The 26,412-nt window shown below is 45.9% G+C and overlaps 1 protein-coding gene across 2 annotated transcripts in view; it reads right to left on the bottom strand.

Moving 5' to 3' along the window:
- Positions 1 to 19,425, bottom strand: part of Tfcp2l1 (transcription factor CP2-like 1) — a 57,246-nt gene extending 37,821 nt beyond the window's left edge. Inside the window, exons 1-2 of one of the 2 annotated variants that reach the window (XM_006529961.2) lie at positions 19,246 to 19,425; positions 14,955 to 15,106 (exon numbers count right to left, since the gene is read on the bottom strand). In XM_006529961.2, the coding sequence (XP_006530024.1) occupies positions 14,955 to 15,106; positions 19,246 to 19,307 (214 nt within the window). In that variant the 5' untranslated portion in view covers positions 19,308 to 19,425. The remainder of the gene's footprint in view (positions 1 to 14,954; positions 15,107 to 19,245) is intronic. The other variant, NM_023755.2, reaches the window with a different exon arrangement.
- Positions 19,426 to 26,412: the final 6,987 nt, after the last annotated feature.

Raw genomic sequence — 26,412 nt, 5'->3', positions numbered from 1 at the left:
TGTAAGGTCTCAGGGCAGCTTGGGCGTGTGGCCTCCGCTATGGGCAGGAGCCAAGGAATTTTCAGGCAGGAGGTATCTGTGCCCAGCACTTGTGCCTTTAGAGGCATATTCTAAAGGTAACAGAGCTGTGTGTGTGTGTGTGTGTGTGTGTGTGTGTGTGTGTGTGTGTGTGTGTGTGTGTGTGTGTTTTATCCACGGATGCAAGGGTCTCAGGAGTGGGCCGGTAACACAACTCCTCCAGTGGGAAAGAGAAACCAGGTCAGTGTTAGCAGCTGGATCCCAGAGCTAAGCCAGGAGAAACAAGAAGGAGCCAAGAGGGGCTGGTAGCAGGGTCGCAGCTCTGGGGCAAAGGCTGTAGTGTGTTTTTAAAACTGCACAACACAAGCGCCTATATCTTTTGAACTACCCTGCTGGCCCAAAATATGAATTTTCATATAATCTTTGATATTTTGCCAGTATCCCTGAAGGTCCTTCCTACATCAATGGTAAAGCCACAGGTCCCAGGAAAAACACCTACCTGTTCCCCCGAAGAGCTTTCCCAAGTTTCTTGCTCATAGTCGATTCCACCATAGCCCCCTAAGGAGCCGGCAAACTGAGAAGAGCATGAATCTTCCTTATTCCCCCGGAAATGATTTAAAAATGGTGAGTAAAAATAAGAGTCTGACTCACATCAGCTTAGCAATAAGTGAACAAACTCAGCAGACTGCTAATACCCCACACGACACGGGTAGGAGGAACAGTCATTATCTTACTGGGCATGCATCCTCTCTGACATTTTGACACCCCTCAGTGTGATGGTGAATACTGAATGTCAACTTGACAGATCTAGAACCACCCAGGAGACGAAGTCTGAGACACCAGAGTACCTTCTAGGTTAGTCTAACTGGGGTGGGAAGACCCATCCTTGTGGGTGTCATCCGACCATGGTCTGGGGTCTAAGAGTGAATGAAAAGGAGGAAGTGAGCTAGCTGAGCACCAGCATCATTTGTTTTCTAGGAGGATGTCCAGCTGCTTCACAGTTCTGCTGCCATACCTTCCCTGCCATGGTGAACTGTACCCACAAACTGTGACCAAAACAACTCATTCTTTCCAGACATTGCTTTTGAGTATTTTGTCACAGTAACAAGACAAGTAGCTAGTGGTCTTGATACCCAACCTCCAGGGTGCTAGCTCATAGGGTGAACAATGGTGCTTTAGAATATTTGTGCAAGGGGTTGGGTAAATGGCTCAGAGGGTAAAGTGCTTGTCTACATAAAAGCCACGTGAACTTGTGAGAGGTGGAGACTATGGAGTAAGCTAAGCTGGCTAGCCAAAAAAGCCAAACCTCAAACTCATGGTTCAGAGATAGACTGAGCCTCATCCTCCAAGGAGCTTCAATCAGGCCAGAACCCGGCTACAAAGGACACTGCCTAGGGCTGGAGGCGTGGCACTGTGAGAGAACACTTGTTTTGCCTGCTCAGAACCCTAGGTTTGATTCCTGGTGTGGGGGATGGGGAGCAGGCAGATTGGGAATGGCTGCAGAATAGCACTATGCATTCGTGGCATCCTGGAACTCCCTACATACACCACAAAGGCCTCTAACTCACAAAGATCCACCTGTCTCTGTCTACTGAGTGCTGCAGTTAAAAGGTGTGCAACACCATGCAAGGGCCTTAAGAGCACTGTTGAGGTATATGACAAGTGCTGCTATTTTATCTGTGCTAAATTTTCTCAGTTTGGGTATATAAAATAATATCCTTGAAGACACCAAGATGGCTCCGCTGGTAAAGATGCCTGCCACTAAGCCTAAACACCTAAGTTCAATCTTGGGACCCATATGGTAGAAGGCTAGAGCCAACTCCCACAGGTTGTCTGTCTATCTGTCTGTCTGTCTGTCTTCCTGTCTGTCTCTTGTGTGAACGTGAGCGCGCGCGCGCGCACACACACACACACACACACACACACACACACACACACACACACACGGCCAATCAGCCAGGTAGGCATTTGAGGAAGCGGAACCAATTAAGAGTCACAAAACCACATCAAGCAGACAGGAGGTTCTAGCCCAAGGAGCTAAGACTCCATGGTGCAGGAGCTGGAGATGTTGATGTTGGTAGAGCACTCGCCTATTATGTAGTATGTATGAGGCCCTGGGTTTGCTACCCAGCACTACAAAAACAGAGCATAGTGGTGTACACTTGTAATTCCAGAACTCAGGAGAGGTAAGACGACCCGAAGTTTAATACCATCTTAGGGGCTGGAGAGATGGCTCAGAGGTTAAGAGCACTGACTGCTCTTCCAGAGGTCCTGAGTTTAATTCCCAGCACCCACATAGTGGCTCTCAACCATCTGTAATGGGATCTGGTGTCCTCTTCTGGCCTGCAGGCATACATGTCCATTATGTACTCGGGCAGAATACTGGTACATAATAAATAAATAAATCTTTTCTTTAAAAAAAAAAAAGATCATCTTAGACTATATAGCACTGAGTCAGCCTGGGTTCCATGAAACCCTGTCTTGAAAAAAAAAAAAAATCAAAGACTCCACAGTGCCATATAACTATGCTACTTCAAGATGAGGAATGGGGTTCCAGGGGGATGTTAACATGCCCCAGATCAGTATCAAAGGCTCAGCAGCTGCCTGCTGCCTAGACCTAAACAAGAAAGGAAAAGGGGCCAGGACAGCCAAGGCTATACAGAGAAACCCTGTCTCAAAAAAGAAAAAGAAAAAGAAAAAGAAAAAGAAAAAGAAAAAGAAAAAGAAAAAAGAAAAAAAAAGGAGAGGAGAGGAGAGGAGAGGAGAGGAGAGGAGAGGAGAGGAGAGGAGAGGAGAGGGAAAAGGAAAAGGGAGCTAGGGTCAGGGCACCCTGAGTCTAGACCCTCCAAGGTTTGGTCTGTATGACCAAGCAATTTCTTTGTTTGGCGGTTTGCTTTTTTGCTGTGATAGAACCATGCATGTTAGGCAAGTACTCTGCCGCTGGGCTGCACAAGTTGTCATTCAACTTGTGTCATGGGCAAGTTGTGAAGTTATAAGAGTTAGTTGTGTGCTGCATATGTGTATAGGTTACTGGGAAGGTCGGTGTGAGGGAGGGAGGAAGACAGGGAAAGAGGAGAGAGAGAGAGAGAGAGAGAGAGAGAGAGAGAGAGAGAGAGAGAGAGAGAGAGAGAATATGCTGCATGCATATGTATATGTGTGTACTGGGGTTCCTGGGCATTACAGAGAGGCTACAAAGGACACTGAATGTCCTGTCCTGTCATTCTGTCTTATTCCCTTGAGACAGGGAATAAGGAGCTAGGCTGGCAGCCAGCAAACCCAATTATCCTCATGTCTCTGCCAGCTACAGTGCTGGGGTTGTTGGTACAGGTGTAGTCATACCCATTGTTTTGTGTGCTGGGGATCTGAACTCATACTGGGACCTCATGCTGGCCCAGTATGGCCATCTCCCCAGCTTCCAGAGACAAGTTTTCAACCTGCCTGTGTCTCTTTCTCAATACCTACAAAATACTGTCTGGAGTGCCTCTTGTGAGCACTCTTCATGACCACATCCTAACAGCAAGGTAAGGACAGCACTTTCTTGACCCGCCCCACCCCTTTGCTGGCCACTCTAAACTACACAAATAAACTCTCCTGCAGCCACACCACCCAATACCCCAAGTAACCCAGTACTTAAGGTCACTTAGCCAGGAGGCAATCTAGCAGAAACCCATCCCTGGGACTTGGACTCAAGTACCCCTGTACATAGGCACACAGCACATTCTCTCTCAGGCAGTCCAGTCTTCCAGAAGGCAGCTCCTGTGTCCACAGTGCTGCCCAGAGCAGCCTATCCCAGCTGATCTCCAATGGGCAGAGGCAACCAGGTGCCTTTGCAAGAAGGGCAGACAAGCCAGAGTAGTTCTGCCCAGTGGGCAGAACCCAGAGCACGGCCTTCTGCCCAGATCACTGTGTTCCCAAGAACAGGAGGCAATTGCCAGGGCCAGCCAAGATTTACAGGTTGTTTACTTTCCAACAGTTGCTGGTTTAGGTAATGAATGCCACGTAAAATATAATAAGAGGCCATCCTCACCCCAGAGAAAGGAGGGCAACGTGCCAAAAGCACTAGAAGAATAGCAGAGGAGGAAAGCACGGTGCAGTGGCCATGAAGCCCAGCACGGGCAATTTGTCTCGTCACCTCAACGTGTATGGTACTATTCAAGTACCCGTGACTGTGACAGAGTGCACTCAGTCAGGGAGACAGCACACTACAGGGACAAAGCCTTTCTGTCCAGGGGCCTGAGCCTTTTCCCTGAAGGTCATGACCTATGTCTAAGAAGACCTTAACCTCCTTTCTGCTATGAATGTCATGAATGAGGTTATCAAGCCTGGTATATACTCTAGTCAGAATAGGCAAGACAGTTATCTGTGGGTACTCCTGAAGAAGAAAACCATGGCCTGGGCACTTAGAAGGGGCTGCTGCCAGGACTGCCTCAGGGCAGCAGAAGAATAGGAAACACCTTGTGGTACAACCGGGTGAGGAAAAGCTCAAGGCACAAGTGACAGGGGAGCCAGGCAGAGGCACTCCCTACAGCATCAGCAAGACAACAGGAGCAAAGGAATGTATACCAAAGAATTCAGTGTTAACCTCTAAGTGCCGGGAGTACTTACCAGGGCAGGAAGCTCTGGAAAATAATGGGAAAGTAAATTCTTTCTTTTAAGATTCTTTAAATGTGTGTATTTATGGGGCAAAGGAAGGCATACACATGTGGAGCTACAAGGACCACTACAGGGAGTCTGCTCTCTCCTCTAACTATGTGGGTCCCAGGGACTGAATTCAGGTCAAACTTGAAGGCAAGCATCTTTACCAGTTGAGCCATTTCACCAACAAAGGAAATCTTTACCTCTTGATGATGATGGTGATGTGTGGAGGCCAGAGGTCAATGTCAGGGCTCCTCCTCTATCCCTCTCCACATTATTTTTTGAGGCAGAGTCTCTCACTGAACCTAGAACTCACTGATGCAGTGATCCTGGCTAGCCAGTGAGCTGGAGGGATTCACTTGTCTTTATCTTTCCAACACTGGGGTTGAAAGCATGCACTACCACGCCGGGATTTTTTTTTTTTCCTTCCTGTGGGTGTTGGGGACCAAACTTGAGTCCTCGGGCTTGCTTGACAAGCTTTTCACTGCCTGAGCTATTTTATCTCCCCAGCTAGAGAAAACTTACAGATACATTTCTAATACATGTAGGAAGAGGAAAACAAATAGGAAATCACTATCAGCCAATTACAGAAAGGGGGTCAAGCTATCAGCACAGCCTAAATGACCCCTCTGCTAAAAGACTTCATTAGCTGCACAGGAACACTTGTAAATCCACCACACAGAAGCCCAACACAGACACACAATGACCATTGGCGGTCTTAATTCAGTCTTTAGGCTAACATCACTAGCACTAAGAAACTCGAGGCATCGTGATTCCCAGTGGGACACCCTGTCAAGGAGCCTTTTACTTCAGCAGCACTCAGGCCAAGAGATGTAGAATCTATATGTCAAATACAAAACTTCTGAGAGGGGCTCAGGAGCCAGCCCAGTGAGTGAAGTACCTGGTGTGCAAGCATAAAGGCCAGAGTTCAATGCCTAGAAGCAGTGCTTTTTTGTTGTTAAAAATAAACAAATAAATAAAGCCATGCTGGCCAGGCCTGGTAGTTAGCACACCTTGAAAGCCAGTAGTAAGGAGCTAGAGGCAGGCAGCCCTCTGAGTTCCAGGAGCCAGGACTATATAAAGGGACTAGAAAGCCATAACAAAATGAGACATGGAGTCCCTGGTGCTTGCTGCCCAGCCAACCTAGCTTAACATGTGAGTTCTAGGCCAGTTTTAGACCCTAAGTCAGAAGGCAAATGGAAGGTGCTTGGGGGAAGGACATCACAGGTATTCTCTGGCCTACACATACAGATACACACATACAAATAAATATACATAGAATAGGCTAGAGAGATGGCTCAGCAGTTAAGAGCACTGACTGCTCTTCCAGAGGTCCTGAGTTCAATTCCCAGCAACCACATGGTGGCTCACAACCATTCATAATGAGACCTGATGCCCTCTTCTGGTGTGTCTGAAGACAGCTACAGTGTACTTATATATATTAAATAAATAAATCTTTAAAAACAAAAAACTCCACAAATATACTTAGAAGACCTTAGAGGATGCTGCAGGATCAGAGGTAGATGTGCATAATATGCTCAGCGCACTAGGTGGAATCCCTAACAGTATCACTCCCCACAAGAAGTACATCAGAGGGAGGAGAGAGGTTGGATGGTTGGACACTGGGTACCAAAACAAGTTGGAAAGGAAGAGCAGGTTCCAGTGCTCCACAGCACTGCAGGATAACTGTGGTTTAGAGCTTCTTATTGGAAGCTCCTCCAGCAATCAGGAGGCTGAGGCAGGATTCACAAGGTTTGAGGCCAGCCTAGGCTACATAGAGAGATCCTATCCCAAGAAAATAAAATGACAAAAGAATAAGGAGGGAGTTCAAAGGTTCCCAACACAACAGACACACACACACACCACCACCACCACCACCACCACCACCACCACAAACAACAACAACACTGATTAATATTCAGAGATGGAAATGCTTATCACCTGATGTGATCATTATGCCCTATATACACACAACACCACAAACATATACTATTTTAAAAATTAAAGACTGCAATTGGACATGATGGTGCATGTCTTTAATCCCCGCACTCAGGAGGTAGAGGTGGCGGGGTGGAAGGAAGGGTCTCTGAAACCCACACCGTGGAGGAACAGGCTCAATGCCCAGTGTCCTCTGACCTCCACATGAACAAATGCCATGGCATGTGCACACATGTAAATAGACATAATCATATAAATATAATCTTAAAATATTTTTTAAGGGCTGAAGAGATGGCTCAGCAGTTAAGAGCACTGACTGCTCTTTCAGAGGTCCTGAGTTCAAATCCCAGCAACCACATGGCGGCTCACAACCATCCGTAATGAGATCTGACACATACACATATGCCCATGCTAGTGTGACCAAGACAAGAGAAGAAGACAAGAGACTATGGGACATTATTTCTAGAGTGGGCATGTCTCCCTGCTCAGTAAACACCTTTCAGAATAAAGAGAGAGAATGCATTTTTTGTTTGTTTGTTTTTAGGTAATGTACACCAAGGTCATTTGTCTTCTGTAGCTTATATATCCAAACTTGAGGCTAAAAATTAAACTGAAAAAGAAAACCTAGCTGAGGAAGAAAGAGAGCAGAGAGGTTAATCCCACCCCTTTCTTTAAATTCAGTCACTTAGAAACCTAGAAGAAGGAAAAATGTAACCAGACATTCGTGGACCACTTAATTCTCCAGGCAACAGCCCCAACGGGAGGCTGTCCTGGTGAGAACAGCCAGGAACCCAGAGATTCAAGGACTGCCCTGGACCAGAGGCTGGAAAACATCTGAACTACCAGGAGATAGGACCTGCACAGCCCTGAGCAGACCATGAAAAAGACTGTAGAAAGTGCAGGGGCTAGATCTACTAAAAACAAAACCCTAGTTTGCCAGTGTCTTCTCCCCTTCCTGCGGGACCCTCTATAGCCCCATCATTCTCCAGACCCCTGTCTGATCAGGTGAGGAGAATAGAGAATTAAGACACCTGTCAGGCTGTCACCTGAAAAAATAAAGGCAATGTATTTTAAGGTTTACCTAGGAAAGACTATCAGGGCAGGAATAAGACTCGGGGTTAGCTCAGGCTCTGAGCCTGATCCTCAGTCAGGTAGAGGGAAGAGGGATTAGAAAGTGCTTTTCTGATGGACCTAGAGGGCATGTGCTCTTATCACAGTCATTGATTATAAATGCTCTTAGGGACTGGGGATATGGTGGAGTGCTTGCTTGCTATGCGCCCAAAACCAGGGTTAGACCACCAGCCCAGCACTACATAAACCCGTTCAGGCAATCCAAGCTCTTAGGAGGATCAGAAGTGTACAATCATTCCCAGCTACACAATGAGTCTGAGGCCAGCGTGGGGTTTGTAAGATTGTCTCCAAAAAGAAAGAGAAAGAAAGAAAGAAAGAAAGAGAGAGAGAGAGAGAGAGAGAGAGAGAGAGAGAGAGAGAGAGAGAGAGAGAAAGAGAAAGGAAAAGGAAAGGAAGAAAGAAAACAAAAACTAATTCTAAAGTGCTGGAGTCTCAGATCAGTCAGGTACACACACACACACACACACACACACACACACACACACACACACACAAAACTAGTGTACCCTATCTTGTTTAATCTTAGAAGCATGAAAATAAATAAATAGATGTACTGAAGAAAAGTTAAGCTGTGTGTGTGAAGACCAGCAAAGCTTGCTTTCTCCTTGGCGAGCACTCAGGAAAGCTTCCCATCTCCAAGGCAGAAGGGCCTGGGCTTCTTTCTCTCCACCTCCTCCCTTCCCTCAGGCTCCAATGTCAGGAAAGCTGGGTCCACCAGGACCTTTGACCCCAGCGGGGAACTTGCAAGCCTTCATTCTGGTCTACAGCTGTTTTCTTTAGAAGACTTTTCTCAGAAGATATATTGGCTTTTCAAGCCATTTTCCCCACTTCTAAAACCAGCCACCAGGTTTGGTGACCAGGACAGCCCTGTGTGGCATGACATACCTGTGACACTTTTTACCTGAGTCTTCCTACTGCTGAGACACTCTTTGGACACTGCCCAGGAAATGGTGGTCCAGGGGTTCAGTAAGAGAATTTGATTTATAGATAAGGATCAACATAATAAATATAAATAACTTAAGCGAAAAATCTTTCAATAAATTAAAAAGGTCTTGAATGGGATGTTGTTAATTTTTAAAACTGTGATCTTAATATATAGCCCAGGCTAGCCTCCAACTCATAATCCTTCTGCCTCGGCTCAGTGCTGAGATCACAGGTGCAAAAATTAGATCAAAATCTATAATATGAAAAAAATCTATAATATGACTTGAAGGATATTAATTCTGCAGCCATACCACCCTGAAGGCACCCAATATTATCTAATCTCAAAAGTTAATAAAGGTAGGTCCTGGTTAGTGGTTGGGTAGAGGTAGGCTGAGAAGACACCTGGTAGAGTATCATTAATAAAGGTGAAAGAAAAAAGATATAACATTTTCCAAGTAATTATTGCTTACATGCCATAAGGCACCCAACATCATGCTTAAACTGCAAGGTCAAAAGGAAAAACAAAGGCACAGGCAGGCGAGAGTAGCCTGATGAACTCACCTGACCCTGGGATCCCAGAACCCATAGAGTGAAGGACAGAACTCTCACAAGTTCTCCACTGATCTCTTATGTATGCATTGCTTGTACACATTCACACAAATAAATAAATGTAATAATAAAATGTAATCATGGGCCTGGGAGTGTAGGCCTAGTGGTAGCATGTATGGTTAGCATGCTCAGGGCTCTCAAATCTTACATGCTATATGCCATGAATATAAATACCACGAAATATAGCTAAAATGTGTGACAGAGGAAAGATAGTACAATATATGGCCACTAAATGGTTCATAAATCATGTCTCTTCCAGTGGATAGGACAAATATCTCAAAGAGAAATATACAGCAGACATAGTAATAAAATTACAAAGACATTCTAGAAGACCAACCAACATTTTAGGTATTTCATCACGTCAGTCATCATTATGGAGCACAGAAGGTTTAACCAAGCTAATGGTCACCTATAATTCTAGCACTCTGGAAGGCTGACACCGGAGGTTCACAAGTTTGAGGCCACACTAGGCTCCATAAAGCTTGGGACCACACCTTAAAAAAAAAAAACAAAAAGAAAAAAAATCAAATCAAGTTTTGAGGATTGAAGACAAAGCAGCTTAGAGGTAAAGAACACATACTGCTCTTGCAGAGGCCCCACATTCAGTTCCCAGCACCCACTCATGTCAGGCAGCTCTCAGCCACCTATGACACCATCACCTCCTGGATACCAGATGCCGCCGACCTCCTCGGGTACTGTACTTGCTCTTACAACCTGACTCCACACACCATAAAAAAGTGGATTAAAAGTGGTTAAAAGTGATTTAAAAAAAAAAAAACTTTTCAAAAAAGCAAATTCCAGAGTTGAGAAGATGGCTCAGTGAGTAATGCAAGCAGAAGGACCTGGGTTTGGATCGTCATAACCCACATAAAGCTAGCTAGCCATCAGTAGCATCTATAACAATTCTCCTATGGTGCAATGGTAAATAGAGACAGGAGAATCCTACAAGCTTATGGTAAATAACTAAGACTCCATCTCAAGCAAGGAAGATGGTGAAGTCAGACACCCAGTGTTGTCATCTGACATGTATCTATATGTGTATGCATACATGCGATGGTTTGAATAAAAATGACCCCCATAGGCTCACACATTTGAATGCTTAGTCACCATCTGAAAGAATTAGAAGGATTAGAAGGCATGCAAGGCCTTGTTAGAGGAAGTGCATCACTGGGGTGGGCTTTGGGTTTCAGAAGCCAAGCATACTGCCTCTTTACCTCTCTGCCTGCAGATCAGGATGTAGCTCTCAGCTGCTTCTCCAGCACCATCACTACCATGCTTCCCACCAAACCTCTGAAACTGTAGGCTGTCCACAACTAAATGCATTCTTTCATAAGAGTTGTTTTGGTAATGGTGTCTCTTCCCAGCAATAGGATAGTGTCTAAGATACTACACAAAGATTTTTATTATTACTATTAAAAAAAAATCAAGTCTCATGTTTTACTAATTGTGAAAACTGGGAAAACCTGACTTTGAGAGAGACCCTGAGATGCAGAGGGCTGGCTGGCATGAGATACTCTGCCAAGAAGATAATGTGTAGCATTTCAACACTGTAGTTCTATGTGAGGTATAACTCAAAACCAATCAAGCTCTACATGGAAGAATGCTTGTCAGGGTTTAAGTTCTAGACAGACACTGAGCTATTACTATTATATTCCTAGTCCTCCAAGTTTAATTTTTTTTTTAATTTCATTTATTTGTATGTGTGTGCACATGCCCAAGCCATGGCACGTATGCAGAGGTCAGAGGTCAGCTTTTGGAAATCAGTTCTCTCCTTCCACCATGTGGATCTTGGGAATTGAACACAGGTTATCGGGCTTCCCTGTTGAGTCATCTCATTGACCTTTAATGTGTAATTTCTAACAACAAAAAATGACTGCCCACAATATAAAACACTGGAGTAACAGACTTTATGGTATGGTACTATATGATCCCAATTTTAAAACATGCACATGTAGACAGTCAGTGGCGAGGCTGGCAAGATGACTACTGGTAAAGGCACTTGCTGCCAAGCCTGACAACTCCCACTGCCAGGACCCATGTGATGGAAGGAGAGAACTGAGTTCTGAGAGTTGTCCTCCGACCTTTGCATGTGTGTCACAGCAAGAGTTACCACAACACCAAATGAATGAAATTACACACACACACACACATATGATATTAGAGGGAATTTAAATTTGATTTTTCTTTTAATTTTCTGCCTTTTGCTCTTCTATTTTAAGCTTTCTTTCTTTCTTTCTTTCTTTCTTTCTTTTTTTTTTTTTTTTTTTTTTTTTTGGTTTTTTTTTGAGACAGGGTTTCTCTGTATAACCCTGCTGGCTGTCCTGGAACTCAATTTGTAGACCAGGCTGGCCTCAAACTCAGAAATCCACCTGCCTCTACCTCCCGAGTGCTAGGATTAGAGGTGTACGCTGCCACACCCGGTTTGTTTTAAGCTTTCTTGAGTTTCAATTGGATTTTTAAAAAAAATTTGGCAGAAACATGCAAATTAGCAACAATTAATATATTTAGCATATTGACTGGCTACAGTCACACAGTAGTTACCACAGAGAGGAAAGCATTGAATGTAAGTAGTAACTTTTTTAAAGACAGGGTTTTTATGTAACGATGGCTGTCACAATGTAGAATTCACAGTGTAGACCCAATCTCAAACTCATAGAAATTCCCCTGTCTGTTTCCTGAGTGCTGGGATTAAAGGTGTATGGCTAAATAACTCATAATAATCCTGATAGCTAGCTAGCTAGCTTGCTAGCTTGCTTGCTTGCTTGCTTTCTCTCTCTCTCTCTCTCTCTCTCTCTCTCTCTCTCTCTCTCTCTTTCTTCACAGCCCTTCAGTTTTTTGAGACAGGATTTCTCTGTGTAACCCTGGCTGTCCTGGAACTCACTCTATAGACAAGGTTAGCCTCAAACTCATAGAGATCTGCCTGTGTCTACCTCCCAAGTGCTGGGATTAAAGATGTACACCATCCAGCTTGAAAGACTCTCTTCTTTCTTTCTCTTTTCTCTTTCTTTCTTTCTTTCTTTCTTTCTTTCTTTCTTTCTTTCTTTCTTTCTTTCTTTCTTTCTTTCTTTCCTCCCTCCCTCCCTCCCTCCCTCCTTCCCTCCCTCCCCAAAGACAGGGGTCTCAAGCATCTCAGGCTATCCTCACTCTCTATGTAGGTGAGGATAACCTTGAACTCCTAATCCTCCTGCCTCTCAGAGAGCTGGGATTACAAGTGTGTACCACCACACTTGGTTCATAAGGTACTATCAATCAAATCACCCAGGGCTTCCTTCATGCTACATAAGTACTCTGACAACTGACCTATCTCCAGCCCTTCTAAACAATGTCAAAGCAATCTATATTTTCTGTAATAAGCATCTATCACTTTACTAGTCAGTCAAGCCTAGTCAGCCATTTGTAAAACCTCATAAAAAACAATCTGGGGTGTCCACAAGATCTCTGGAATCAGAGATACTTTGTCTCAAAATATCAAAAAACAAGAATGCATAACCAAAAATATCTAGGGGTGGAGGGAGTGTAGTTCTGTGATAGACCACTATTTTGCAAGGCTTCTCTGAGCAAGGGTTCAACTTCTATTGTAAAATAATAAATCTATAAATATCCAAAGGGAATATACTAAGTTAAGACAAGCAGATGGATGGAACCTCAGAGTGGGCCCTTTTCTCTCTTTTAACATTTATGATGGAGAAGAGGATGTTCTTATGATGGAAAAGAGGATGTTCTTTTAAACGTGTTAGTAAGACCTCATATGCTAGTAAACACCTTCTAACACTGGCTAAATCACAGCGGAGGGGCATGGCAAACACAACCAAAGAAAGCCTTAAGATGGGGAAGGGGACAGACACAGTGTCCCTGTTCAGCAACAACACCTCACAGTGCTCACGTGGAACATGGCCCCAAACAAAACCCACATCAGTTCAGTGGTCTCATTTCTTCCCTCTCAATATTAAGCAAGAATCGGGAAGGGGCTAGGGGAAGAGTGATGGAATGATGAGGGGACCGGCAAGGAGAGAGACTGCTCAGAGCATTTAACCTTCAACAAGTAAGAAAGCACAACGACAGAAGCCACTGTGCAAACACAAGGGACTGCTTCCAGTTGGCTTGTCACCTGCTGCCATCAATGGCCACCAAGCTACTACAGGAGTAGTAAGTGTGCAGCCCACATAGGTGAGCAGTGCCTTCCTCAGGGACAGGATAGCAAGGACGGATTCCACACAGAGGTAGATCAGCCACTTCCATTTTTTATGAGTTCTGGACATGGGCAAGGTCAAATCTAACAGGCAATTCTACAGAAAGGAGGCTGCCCCTCCCAGATTCCAACCCCTAGCAGAGCAACCAGTGGCACTGGCTGGATTATGCGGCAGTCCAGGAGACAGTGCTAAATACAGTCTCATCATCAGAACAGACACCAACAAAGCTCTATCCACCAGGGTACCGCTGGGGTGTCTGACAAATGAAACATTCAAAAAGGGGAACATGGGGTGGTGAGATGGTTGGCTGGGCAGAGACACCTGCTGCCAACCAAGTCGGTGACCTGAATTCTACATAGTGAAAGAAAGAGAACAAGTTCCTCTGACTTCAAGTGCACATTTATACACACACACACACAAACACAAACACACACACACACCATATATAAGTGTAATCACACACACATACAATTATAGGTATACATAATGTAATCACACGTATACAAACATCCACACATACATACATACATAAACATAATAAAAAGACTTTCAAAGAAGTATTAAAAGCTAGACAGAGTACAAGACAGAGTCTCAGCACTTAGGAAGTTGAAGGATCTTGAGTTCCATGCTAACCTGGGCTACATAGCAAGACTCCAACTCAAAACACAACAAAGACTGGAAGGACTGATGGTTGCACAACTGTCATCATGCCATGCAGGTTACTTACCTTCACCTCTTTAAACAACCCCCCAAAATCAGACTTTCTCCTTTTACACAAGAAATCCCTGAGGCACCGAGAATAATGCAGGTCACCGTGCTAGAGCCAGCAAGGGCAGCTGCTCTCCGGCAGGTGGAAGGCTGACTCTGAGCTAGGGAGGATGTGGACCAGCTGTTACTCTATAAAGGACAGCAGACCAGGTCCCAAAGGCACCAAACAGTAATAGCAACCACCTGAGGACCACTGAGTTCTGAAGGCACATGAGGACTGTTCCGAGGTGCCCCTCTCCTGCCTTTTCCTCCCTTCTTCTCTTCCCCCTTCTCGAGTCTTATTCTGTAGTCCAGGCTGCCTTAGTGTATGGAGTAGGAATCCAGGCTCACATCACCACTCCTGGTTCAGTTTTTTTTTTTAAAGATTTTATTTATTATATATAAGTACATTGCAGCTGTCTTTAGACACCAGAAGAGGGTGTCATATCTCACTACGGATGGTTGTGAGCCACCATGTGGTTGCTGGGATTTGAACTCGGGACCTTTGGAAGAGCAGTCAGTGTGCTCTTACCCGCTGAGCCATCTCACCAGCCCCCTGGTTCAGTTTTTAATATTTCCATTTACCCAGTGAAGTCATGTAGGTCCTGGGAAGCCACACAAGCTAAGCCACAGAATCTGACCCTGCGCCCGACTCCTAGTCCCAAGTTACAGGTAAAGAGGCCCAACAGGGTCTTGCACATCATCTGCTAACTATCCCACTTGTCCCCTGCACCCGGGTTACAACTCTATGGAGGCCTCTACCTTGATTGAGGTATGTTAAGGTCTCTTCATGTAGCTTCACCGCTGGAGAGGTGGCGGCACACAACACATACTGTAGGGGCGGCAAGCGGGCCCCATTCTCAGGAGATAGCTGCGGCTCTTCCTGCTTGAAGATGGGCAGAGCCAGCACATCACTGCAAAACACAGGAATCAGTGGTCAGGAACATAGAGCAATATTGGGTGGAATAGATGCAGGCCATGGTAGCAAAGACAACTTTAGAGTCCAGCATGACTTGCTGGCTGGCCTAGCTCCTCATCCACATGGCCCAAATCCCAGATGCAACCATTACTGTATGATCCTAGCTTCATCCACTGGCTTTCATGATCTGTTCACCCAAGGCCTGGAAATGTGGAGGTGTAAAGTTGTTGCCTACCTCCCCAAACCTAAGTGACATTATTCTTTCTTCCTTTCCTTTTTTTCCCCTCCTTTCTTTCTGGGGGAAGGATACAGTGCTCAGGGACTGAACCAGAACTGTGTCCATGCCAGACAAGTGCATTACCACTGAGCTATACCCCTAGCCATGGGTACCTCATTTCTGTCCGTAAGCACTCACACAAAAAAAAACTTCTTCCAGGACAAACATCTGAACTATATTATTCCTTTTTTACATTATCTATCTATCTATCTATCTATCTATCTATCTATCTATCTATCTATCTATCTAGTGGGCGAGTGGGTGTGTGTATGTGTAGAGGTCACAGAACAACTTGCAAAATTCAGTTCTGCCCTGGTATGTGGGTGCCAGAGACTGAAGCTAGGTCAAATTTGGCACCTTTACATACCTCCCCAGCCTCAACTTTTATTCTTGAATCAACCCTTCTATGTCTCAACAGTTGGCAGTACTCCATAACTGTAAACTCACAACTGAAGAGCTGTTAGCTTCCTCACCCAGATGGATGCACACCTTCATCTCTTCCAAAACGGGGATTTTTAACATGTATGTATTTAGTTAGTTATTTGTGTGACCAGGCACATGTGCATATGAACAAGTGCACACTCAGCATGTGCACACACATCAATATCAAGGGACAACTTTTGGAAGCCGGTTCTCTCCTGCTACCATGTGGATTCCTAGGATTGGATTAGGGTCTTTAGGCTTCGCAGCAAGCACCTTTTACATGCTGAGCCATACTGCAGGCCCATAGCTCCCCTTTTTAAAGCTCTTTTTTAAAAAAACTCTCCAAAATACTATGAAGATAGAAAACCTTGATTTCAGTTTTCTTACCCAAGTGACAAATCTAAAAGTATTCAAAAAGCTGTTTCCTTCATCTCTAAGTAATGCTCCCTACACCAAAACATTAGCCCTGGACTGGGGAGACAGCCTGTAAAGCACTTGCTTTACAGTGAGGACCTAGTTTCAATCCCAGAGGGCACGGCCTGCAAAAGCTGAGTGTGGTTAGTGTGTGCTAACTACACATCTCCCAGTGCTGGGAAGATGCGACAGGATGACCCCCCTGAGGCTCACTGGCTAGGCAGTTAATCTGCTTAACAAGTTCCAGACAGGTAGGAGCTCCAACCTCAAAACACAGTGTGTGGTAGCTGAGGAACATTATTAAAGACTAGTCTTTATAAGCAGGTGGCTCTCTGTGAGTTCCAGACCAAGCTGAGTGAGTCCCAGGACAGCTAGGGCTACATAATGAGACCCTGTCTGGGAAACACACACACACACACACACACACACACACACATCATACATACATGTACACCTCAGCCTCCAATCACCCTGTGACAGAGGAACTTGTTTTTAAACTTCTTCAAGAAGTTATCAGTACATTGCCCAGGCTAGCTTTGAACTCCCAGACTCACAGAGCTGTTCAGACTCACGGAGCTGTCCTGCTGGCTGAGTTGCTGGGACTTCAGATAGGTGTCCTTGCTAGGAACAATAAAATCCCTGAGGAGCAGAATGACCTACAGGCAGGTGAGACTTCCTTAAAGATTCTAAACTATGTTGCCACAGAAACAACTACCAAAAGATGCCCCGCCCGATCTTGATGACCCTCCTCCCATCTCCATGAATCAGATCAGCTGACCCCGCTTCACTGCACTGTCACCAGTACGATGTGTTCCCTGTACAGCATCATAAATGAGTGTCCATGAAATATAACCCAGCACACACCCCAACAGTACCTAACAGGTTCTCAGAAAGCTTGCCTTTGGGCACACCTGGGAGACATTCCCTGTGTGTATTTTTTTTTTCCTGCTATTCCTGTCTGTTGCCCAGAGTAGTATTATCAGGGCTGGCCAGTTTCACCTCCACCGGAAGCAAATCTTTCCTCTTTTCCAGCCTGGGCAGTTATTAAGGAACACAGAAAGAAGTATCATCCTGCTACCCTGAGAATTGCATAATTTCATGTTTGCCCAGACCATGTAAGTTAATAACCCAGGCACAGTTACTTTTAAATTAGAGAGAGAGAGAGAGAGAGAGAGAGAGAGAGAGAGAGAGAATTAGTTAAGAGCCATCATTCAACAGTAACTTGTTTCTGGCCTGCTGTCCTTATTTGCCAAGGAATAAAAGTCACCAGAACATCAAACAGAAAGGAGAGGGAGGGCTTAAAGGCCACCCACTATTCATTGAAATCAGATGGCTTGTAGAATTTCTAGCAGAACAAAAACTGATAATAAAAAAGGAGGGCCAGAAGTTATCAAAATGGAAGAACAAGCGTAAGGCCCAAGGTTCATCCCAGCACTACAAAAAAATAAACAAACAAAAAAACAATAAAAATTAAAAAATAATAATATGAAATTAAAATTTTAAATTCTGAAAAAGAAAAACAAGGAAAGCAAAGAAAAATATTCTTGCACTAACACAGATACACAGGGCGCAAGGAAGTCAAACTACTTGAAGGTAAAAAACAAAAACAACACCAGCTTCCAGTGGGGAGTATGGTTGGTCTTTACCCATTGCTTCCTCAAAGCACCCAAAGAAACAGTGCTGCTTTGTAGTGGCTCTCAGGCTCTCAACCTCAACGTTTGCCTTCCTCCTTTCATGCTAAGTCAAAATCTTAAAAGTATCTGAGTTGGCTCACAAAACTTCCATCTCAGGCACAGATACATAAACCACACCACGCCTCAAACAAGGATAATGTTTTATGCAACTAGATTTCAAATACTTCCGCTCAAGGTCACCTTCAACTTCATTTTTAAGATAGGATGAGATTAAATACCTAATGGCTACTCACAACAATCCAAAAGAAACCACAGGTAACCCTATAGAGTGTAATACAGTTAGCATATATTTATTCTATAGCAATTTTAACTGTGGGCTCAACACCACCACCGGGATCTGCAGTCTCATGTCCCTAGTTTGATTACCATTTTCAATGGTTTGGAGTTATTTTTTAAAAGAAAAAAAAAAAAAAACTGAAGATACACCAGTGAAACCTGGCCAACCCTCGGCTTTCTAAGAAGGGGCATGTCTTCCTAGAGGAGTTCTGAACATACATGAATCAGAAGCCAGGAAGTACAAATAACAAAGAAATCCAAAAGAGGAGACTTGGGGGGGGGGTCCAAAGAAGCACTTAAGGGTCTGTAGTTAGGGCTGACAGCCCCTGGGATGTCTTCTTGAGCCCACATCAAACACACTTTGGGTTAAGTACGGCACATATAATAAACTGTGACTAGGATGGAAATAAAGACAGGTTGAAGCTGGTTCTGGCGAGTTCAGAAAAAGAAATGCCTGCCTATTAGCCCTGCAGCCAGCTGCACCATAGCGAGGGGGATAAAAAAATCAAAGAATCCCGGAGTCACCAAAGCAATTTGGGGAGGTGAGGAAGTTCTATTTCCTAAAAGAGGGAGTTCAGAGAACTTTGCAAAATCCCGCGGGACCCTCTTCCCTTAAAGTGCGCTAGCGAAATCCCCACAGAAGAGGAGATTTCTAGGGGCCATACCAAGTTGACCCCGAGCAAGGGCAGCCACCCCCTGAAGCCCGAGCCCTCAGGGCTGCAGCGCAGACCTGCTCCCGCTATCCACCTGTGGGCCCAAGGGCCGAGAAGAGCAAAGAGCGGGCGGGGCCTGGCTTCCCGGGACACTCCAGCTCCTGATAGATGAGGCAAGTTTATTTCTCCTATTGGAGTGGGGAAGGGAGAGGAAAGGCGACGAAACCCGGCTGGGGACACAGCGAGTGGCAAGGAAACCTCGAAGAAGCAGCCCGCGGGCATCAGTGCGCCTCTTCCCCGACCATTCCCTAGGGGCCTCCCGGAGGGCCCTTCTCTGGAGGCCTGAGGTTAGTCAGCGCTCGGACCCCGATCGTAGGCAGGTGTTGCCACGTCTTACCGCAAGTAGCTGCCAGAGTTGTGCTGGTTGTAGTGTTCGGGCTGCGTGTGCCAGAACAGCATGGCTGAGGCTTCCGCAGCACCGGCCGGGGCGTGGCACCGAGCTGGACGCGGCAACCCTGGCCGCCGTCCACCTTTAAGCAGCACCCACTCGAACCTGAGTGGGCTGCGGCCGGCGCCTTTTATAGGCCGTCAGGTGGGCGTGGCATTAGGGGCGTGGTTATTGCAGGGCCGTCCCTACGGCTAGCACGGCCGGAGGGAGGCGCTGAGCCGCACCTGCCGGAGCTGTGCCTTTCTGGGAGCTGGCACTTGCTTAGCTACTGACCCTGGGGACACAGCCACTCTCGCTGTGGCCTACTGGCCTCTGAGCTTCCACGCTGAGCCCAAGGCAGTTGCTCAGGGCGAGATTGTGGCCAGGAGCACCTAAGCACTCCCCTTAACGTTTTTGTTTTTCCTCGCTCTGAACACTGACCTTATACCCTTTTTTCTCTGTTGCTTTTACTTGTCTTTAACTCCATGACTAGCTCACTGAGCATATCATACATGAAGTCACCTAGCATACACAAAGCTCTAAGCCCAGGTGTGGTACAACAGGTCTCTAATCCCTGCACTGGTAGAGGCAGGAAGATCCAAAATTCAAGGTCATCTTCTGCTGCACAGTATATAAAATAAAATAATAAAAATAAACTTAAAAGAGATGCCTGGGCCTCTTACTCAGAGCCCAGAATCAGTCCTTAGTCTGAGTCCAGATGAGCCTAGGAAGCATCAGAAAAGAAAGTTTCAGACAGGTTTGTGACAGTCCTTCTTTGACAAACTGGGCTCGTGTGACATGCAGAAGAGTTTAGGAGATGGGATGAAGTGTCCAGGTGTCAGAAACACGGGAGGCAACGGGAGGTAAGATTCTCTTTCCACTTCCTTTAATAGGGTTGTTTTTAAGTCTCTGTGTGTGGGTGGGTGGGTGGGTGGGTGTGTGTGGGAAGGACACTGTGCCTTAGTGTGTGTGCAGTGTAAACAGCTTGCAGGAGTCATTTCTTTTTCTTCTACAATGGGAGTCTGGCTATGCAACTCAGCAAGGACCTGTGCTGTGCTGCTGTGCCTGCCACCTTTCTGCTCCTTTAAGATTTTGGATGTTCTTTATAATTGGCTTTTGGAAAGTCGAGTCTGCCTGAATGTGAACAGTAGTAGGCCATGGGTAGATGGGCAAGCAGAAAGGTACACAGTTCCTAGAGGTGAACCCACAGGGTGATGTCTCAGGACCTCATTAGGCATACGTTCTGCTTAATTGAATGAGTCTATAAAGACTTCCTGGGCCTGCAAGCATAGGCACACAAGTCCCCCTTCCTTTGCTGGCTCTGCACTGTCTCCAGCCACAGGTTGCTGCTCTGTGAGAAACCCTTGGGATACTCCCTGTCTGCCTCTCCAGGGACCACCTCTGCTGCTCTTGATGCTCCTAGAGGTCACATGTGTCAGGGGTTGGGCAACATTCCTGTAGCTATCACACCCAACTCTGTGGATGTGTGACAATGCAAAGGCCATTTTAGTCCTAGAGCTCTCATGGGAGAAACTGGAAAGTGATCACCTCTTCCCTTCCCAGCTCTCCCAGATACCGATACTAAAGAATTCTGTAACCAACATCCTGAGCACTAAGTTCTCCATCAGGGACCAGAACGGGGACATGCTTTCAAAAGGAGAGCACCCTAGGATAATGTCAAGAAGCCAGCCCTTCCAGAGGCTCCTATCATTCTAGCCAGGCAAGTGGACAAGCAGAAGATGACAGAGGGAAGTGTTACTATTATGGGAACCATGTGTGTGTGGTGGTGAGACCAAGACTGCCTTTGAAACTCTCCAGGTGTGGGTGGCAGTGAAGCTAAAGCCTAGCAGAGGTGAATGTGGGAATGCCCTCAGACACACATCAAGTGCTAAGGCTTGCAGAAAGGGAATCCACAAACACAAGCACGCTCCAGGGGCTCTGCCTTCACTGCTGAGCTGTCAGCTGTGACCTGAGTGGGGGTTAATTGAGCCCAGGGTGTTTGTACCAAGTGTCTGTATTGGTCCTCACCCCTTCCCTTCCAAGTGGGCTTGTCACAGGCATAATGCTAGACAAGAATCAGTCAGATTCATAGGGTACCACGAAGACTCCCACTTTGTCCAAGCCCTAAAATAAATCTGTTGGAGAGGAACTGCTTTCTGGCATCCCATCCCCTCAGGGCTCCAGCAAAGACAAACTTCAGTGGAAACTCCTTCCAAGCTGAGGATCCCGGCCCTAAGAACCTAAAACTAGGAATAAAAAGATTTACTTTCTGGGTTTGTTAAGAGCTTTCGGGGAAGAGGAAAGTGGATTCTTTTGTCCAAGTGTGTGGCGGGTGACCACAAAACTCTCTCCGGAGGGCAAGGGCAGCCTTTTGATTCCTGCTGGGAGGATAAGGATGAATTTGAGCTTTTGACTTCTCAGTCTTTGGGAAAACAATTAGTCTAGTAAAGAGAGGACTGATATGCAGATGAACCACTTCTTTTTGGTCTCTATTTTGTAAATGTATGTGATTTGCATAGACGGGAATATCAACTTTTAAAAACAATTTTATTTGCAGCTGGGGACATAGCTTTCAGAGGACAACTTGTCTCAATTGGACTCAATTCGCTCCCTCTAGCAAGTGAATCCCAGGGATCTAGCAGGGATTGTCAGCCTTGGAGACAGGCACTCTTACCTACTGAGCCATCTCATCAGCTGTGAGCCCAGTGGCTGGAACCACCACCTCCTCCTCCTCCTCCTCCTCCTCCTCCTCCTCCTCCTCCTGTTTTTTTTTTGTTTTTTTGTTTTTTTGTTTGTTTTTGGGTTTTTTTGGTGTGTTTTTTGGGGGGGTGGGGTGCGGGGGGGGGTGGGGTGCGGGGGGTGGGGAAGGGAGGTTTCAAGACAGGGTTTCCCTGTGTAGCCCTGGATGTCCTGGAACTCACTCTGTAGACCAGGCTGTCCTCGAACGCAGAAATCCACTTGTCTCTGCCTCCCAAGTGCCTGGCGGCTGGAATCTTTTTGACACATTCTCTCACCTAAGAGCCTGGGGTTCAGGAGGTGGACACCACAGCTGTGCCTTGGGTCTAGCCTATACACCCAGGTCCCTGCCTTTTGATGACCACAGTCCCAGAGTTCTTTTCTTCACCTAGTACTGGGGGGTGGGGGGACGACTTGATCAACATGTATGTCTGCCCTGAGAATCAACCTGAGGGTCCCTCAAGAACAAAAATAAGCCTCCCATTCCTGCAGAGTCCCTAGGAGCCCCCCATTTTATCAGTTCCATGAGGGACTCCCAGTTTTCCTTGGAGGTCCATATGACTCTGAAGCCTGCACTCTTGAGAATATGGTTTGAATGGGCAAACAGGAGGTCATAGTGGCCTGGAGAGAGGAGCTGGGATTTGGCTGGAGGTAGAATGTGTAAGCATTTTTAGGGAATTATCATGAGCTCAGGGGCCAGCAGCTGTAGGGGAGTAGAGGAAGCAGTGGGCAGGGGTCCAGTTAAGCTATAATGCCTCTCAGTGGATGCCTTGGGGGACTCCAGAAACCAGATGGTAGCAGGGCACCAAGTGCCCTATCCAGGACCAGACACATCAGCTGGGCATGTTAGCACCTGCCATGTTCTCTGAACTCAAAGCCATCACTTACAGCCAAGTTGATGGAGCCTCTTGGAGCTGTTGTAGATCTTTGTAAAGGTACGTGTGTGAAGCAGAGCAAGCTTAGCCAGGGACTTCTCTTGGCTGTGTACCTCTCATCCCTTGTCCAGTTACTTTAGCAGTTGTAGCAGCGGGGTAGCTCCTCATGAGCTGACTACAATTACTTTCTGTTGCAAGGAACAGAAACCCAAAGTAAGGGCAGGCAGGCAGGCAAGATGGTTCTATCCGTGGGTCCCACATGGCAGGAAGAGGAAACTGACTCATGCAATGTATTCTCTGACTGGCACATACACATCATGTCAATAGTGCACCCGCACATATATACACAAACACACAACACATAATAAAATGTAATAAAAAAGAAACCATAAATAAGTGTAAGGGACCAGGCACACAGCACAGTTGGTAGGGTCCTTGCTGAGCTTGTACAAAGCCTTCAAGAACTCTGTAAAACCAGCCACAGTGAGTCATGACTATCATCACAGTCTCTGGAGATGAAGTTGGGAGCATCAAAAGTTCAAGGACATCCTCGGAGAGTTTGAGGCTATCCTGAAATACAAGAGACATTACCTAGAAAAAAAGAAAAGAAAGAAAGAAAGAAAGGAAGAAAGAAAGAAAGGAAGAAAGGAAGGGAGAGAGAGAGAGAAAGAAGAAAGAAAGAAAGAAAGAAAGAAAGAAAGAAAGAAAGAAAGAAAGAAAGAAAGAGAAAAGAAAAAGTATAAATGACCACCCTCTGCACAAAGGGCCACTGACCACCTGAAATATAACTCGTCTGAACTGAGACATTCTAGGAGTGTGAAGTACACACTAATTTCCAAGACTTGTGTGAATAGGCGAGGCTATAGTTCAATTGTATAGTATGAGTTTAGAATGCACAAGGCCCCGAGTCCATCCCCAGCCTGACCAAAAAAGAAAAAAAAAATCAAAACAAAAATCTGTGCCATAACCTGTTAATGACTCACATACTAACAAATAAGAGATAATTGCTTTTGGAAACAGGGTCTCATGTAACCTGGGCTTAAGTAGCCGAGGATCATCTAGAACTTTTGACCCTCCTGCTTCTACCTCCCACTGGATCACACAGCTGCCACCACTAGGTTTATATGGGCTTCATGCATACTAGATTGGTACTATACCAGCATCAGCAGCCCCAGAGCCCCTCATCCTTACAGGGCAGCCATGCCCCCCTTGAACAAATAGTTCTGGGTGGAGTTGGCCACTTGCACTTTGGCACAGTGTTTTCTTGCCAGGGCCAAACAAGAAGCCTGTTATCAGTTCTACCCCTCCTTTTGCAAACGTCCCTAGTTGCAAGTGCCAACCTCTGAGACGGACCACATGCAGCATCTCTTCCTCAGAGGCAGGGAGCAGTGGGAGGGATGTCTGAGGAGACTGAAGTAACTCCCTCCGCAGGTCACAGGAGGCAGAAGGGAAGGCATGAGCTTCCCTTGGGTGTGCTCACACACCTGGGGGGTGGGGTATCACTGTCCCACATCATGGGTGAGAGATCACAAGCTCAGGCTTAACAGCTTGTCCAATCCTGTAAGGCTTGAGGGCAGTGCAGCCATACCTGGGCTGCTGAAGTCTGCCTAGAGAAGCTAGGCCCTGTCTGTTGCTCCCAGATGAAAAGAGAAACTAGAAAGAAGCTGGAAGATGTTGGCAATGGGGACTCCCCAGTTCAAGAACCAAGCCAAGGCACTTCCCTCTGACAGTCTTATTTTCAATTATGTGTCCGTGTGTGCCTGTATGGTTATAGCATGTAAGTGCAGAGGCCAGACGAGGACATCAGATCCCCTGGAGCTTGAGTTATGTTGTTTGTGAGCTATCTTATGTGGGTGCTGGGAATTGAACTCAAGTCCACTGCAAGAGCAGCAAGAGTTCTTAATGGTGAGCCATCTCTCCAGACATCTCTTGTATGTTTTGAGTCACAGGTAAGCTGAGGACCCTTAGTCTTCCAGGGAACCACAGTTCTCTGTTCTTTGTGAGTTTTGGAAAATTAATCTTGGCCCATTGAATAGCCTCTGCCCTGTCCACTGTGACTTTGGATCCCAGAAGAACAAAATACCCTTACCCACCCAGGGATCCAGCTCCCAGCATCATATGTCTACAGGGTCAGGGTCAGGGGTCAGTTCTCACACATGTTGTTCAGAAGTATTATGGTGAGTACCTGATATGATGGTTAATATTGCTGCTGAACTTGACAGGATCTAGAATCACCTAGGACACAAATCACTGGCACATGTGTGAGGGAGTTTCTAGGTTGGTTTAACTGAGGTGAAAAGGTGTTCCCTAGCTGTGGGTGGTGCTGTTCCATGGGCCAGTGCCTTGGTGAAAGTGAGCTGAGCACCAGCATTTGCCAATCTCTGCTTTCTGATTTCCTGATGAACACAATGTCCACGAGAGATCTCAAGTTCCTGCCACCATGCCTTCCCCATCATGGTGGACTGTGTGACCTCAAACTGTGGGCCTCCCTCTCTCCCTCCATCTTTTCCTTGCTTCTTCCAATTTCCTTCTTCCTTCCTTCCTTTCTTTCTTCCTTCCTTCCTTTCTTCCTTCCTTCCACCTTCCCTTCCTCCCATCTCCCCTTCTTCTCTCCCTCCTTCCCTCTCTTCCTTCTTTCCTCTTCTTTTTTGTCTTTATTCCTTCCACTGATTGCTTTTGCCAGGTATTTTGTCTCAACAGTGAGGAATGTAAGTAACACAGGATGCCCTGTAGCTGCCCATGCTTGCACCACACAGTCCAGTGGCTCCAAGATGCCCTCATTTGAAAGCTATGCCACTATGTATGAACCAACAGGAGAAAACACTGCAATCAGGATCTCAGGAGACAGAGGCAGGAGGATGGCAAATTCAGAGCCAGCCTGGATATAAAAGCACCTTGTCATTAAAAGAAAAAGTGAGGGAGAGAAGAAAGAGAGCTATGGAGACGTTTCTTATTAAATGTGCATCTTATCTCCCAGCCCACAGTGAATTCTTACTTAGCCCAGGCTGAGCTCAAATTGTCCTTGAACTCTATTATATAGCCAACAATGACTTTGAACTTCTGATCCTCAGGCCCCCATGTCCTGCGTGCTGGGATTACAGGTGTGCACTACTAGCACATTCAGTTTATGCAGGGCTGGGAACATAACCACATTTCCTGTCTCTATAGTTTAGACAGTTGTACCAACCTTGTGTCTGAAACTCAATGAGATCTGCTGACTCAGCAAATTGTGGGGTTGGTGTGGAGTGGGAGGTTGCCCCATTCCTTAGAGTCAATTTTTTTTTTTTTTTTTTTTTTGGTTTTTCGAGACAGGGTTTCTCTGTATAGCCCTGGCTATCCTGGAACTCACTCTGTAGACCAGGCTGGCCTCGAACTCAGAAATCCGCCTGCCTCTGCCTCCCGAGTGTTAGAGTCAATTTTATGGGGTGTTGTCTTAGTTAGGGTTTTACTGCTGTGAACAGACACCATGACCATGGCAAGTCTTATAAAAAACAATATTTAATTGGGGCTGGCTTACAGGTTCAGA

This window comes from Mus musculus, chromosome 1 (genome assembly GCF_000001635.26).
Source record: "Mus musculus strain C57BL/6J chromosome 1, GRCm38.p6 C57BL/6J".
Taxonomy (NCBI): domain Eukaryota; kingdom Metazoa; phylum Chordata; class Mammalia; order Rodentia; family Muridae; genus Mus; species Mus musculus.
Note: the sequence above shows the minus strand (reverse complement) of the source record. Positions and strands in the feature narration are given on the sequence as shown.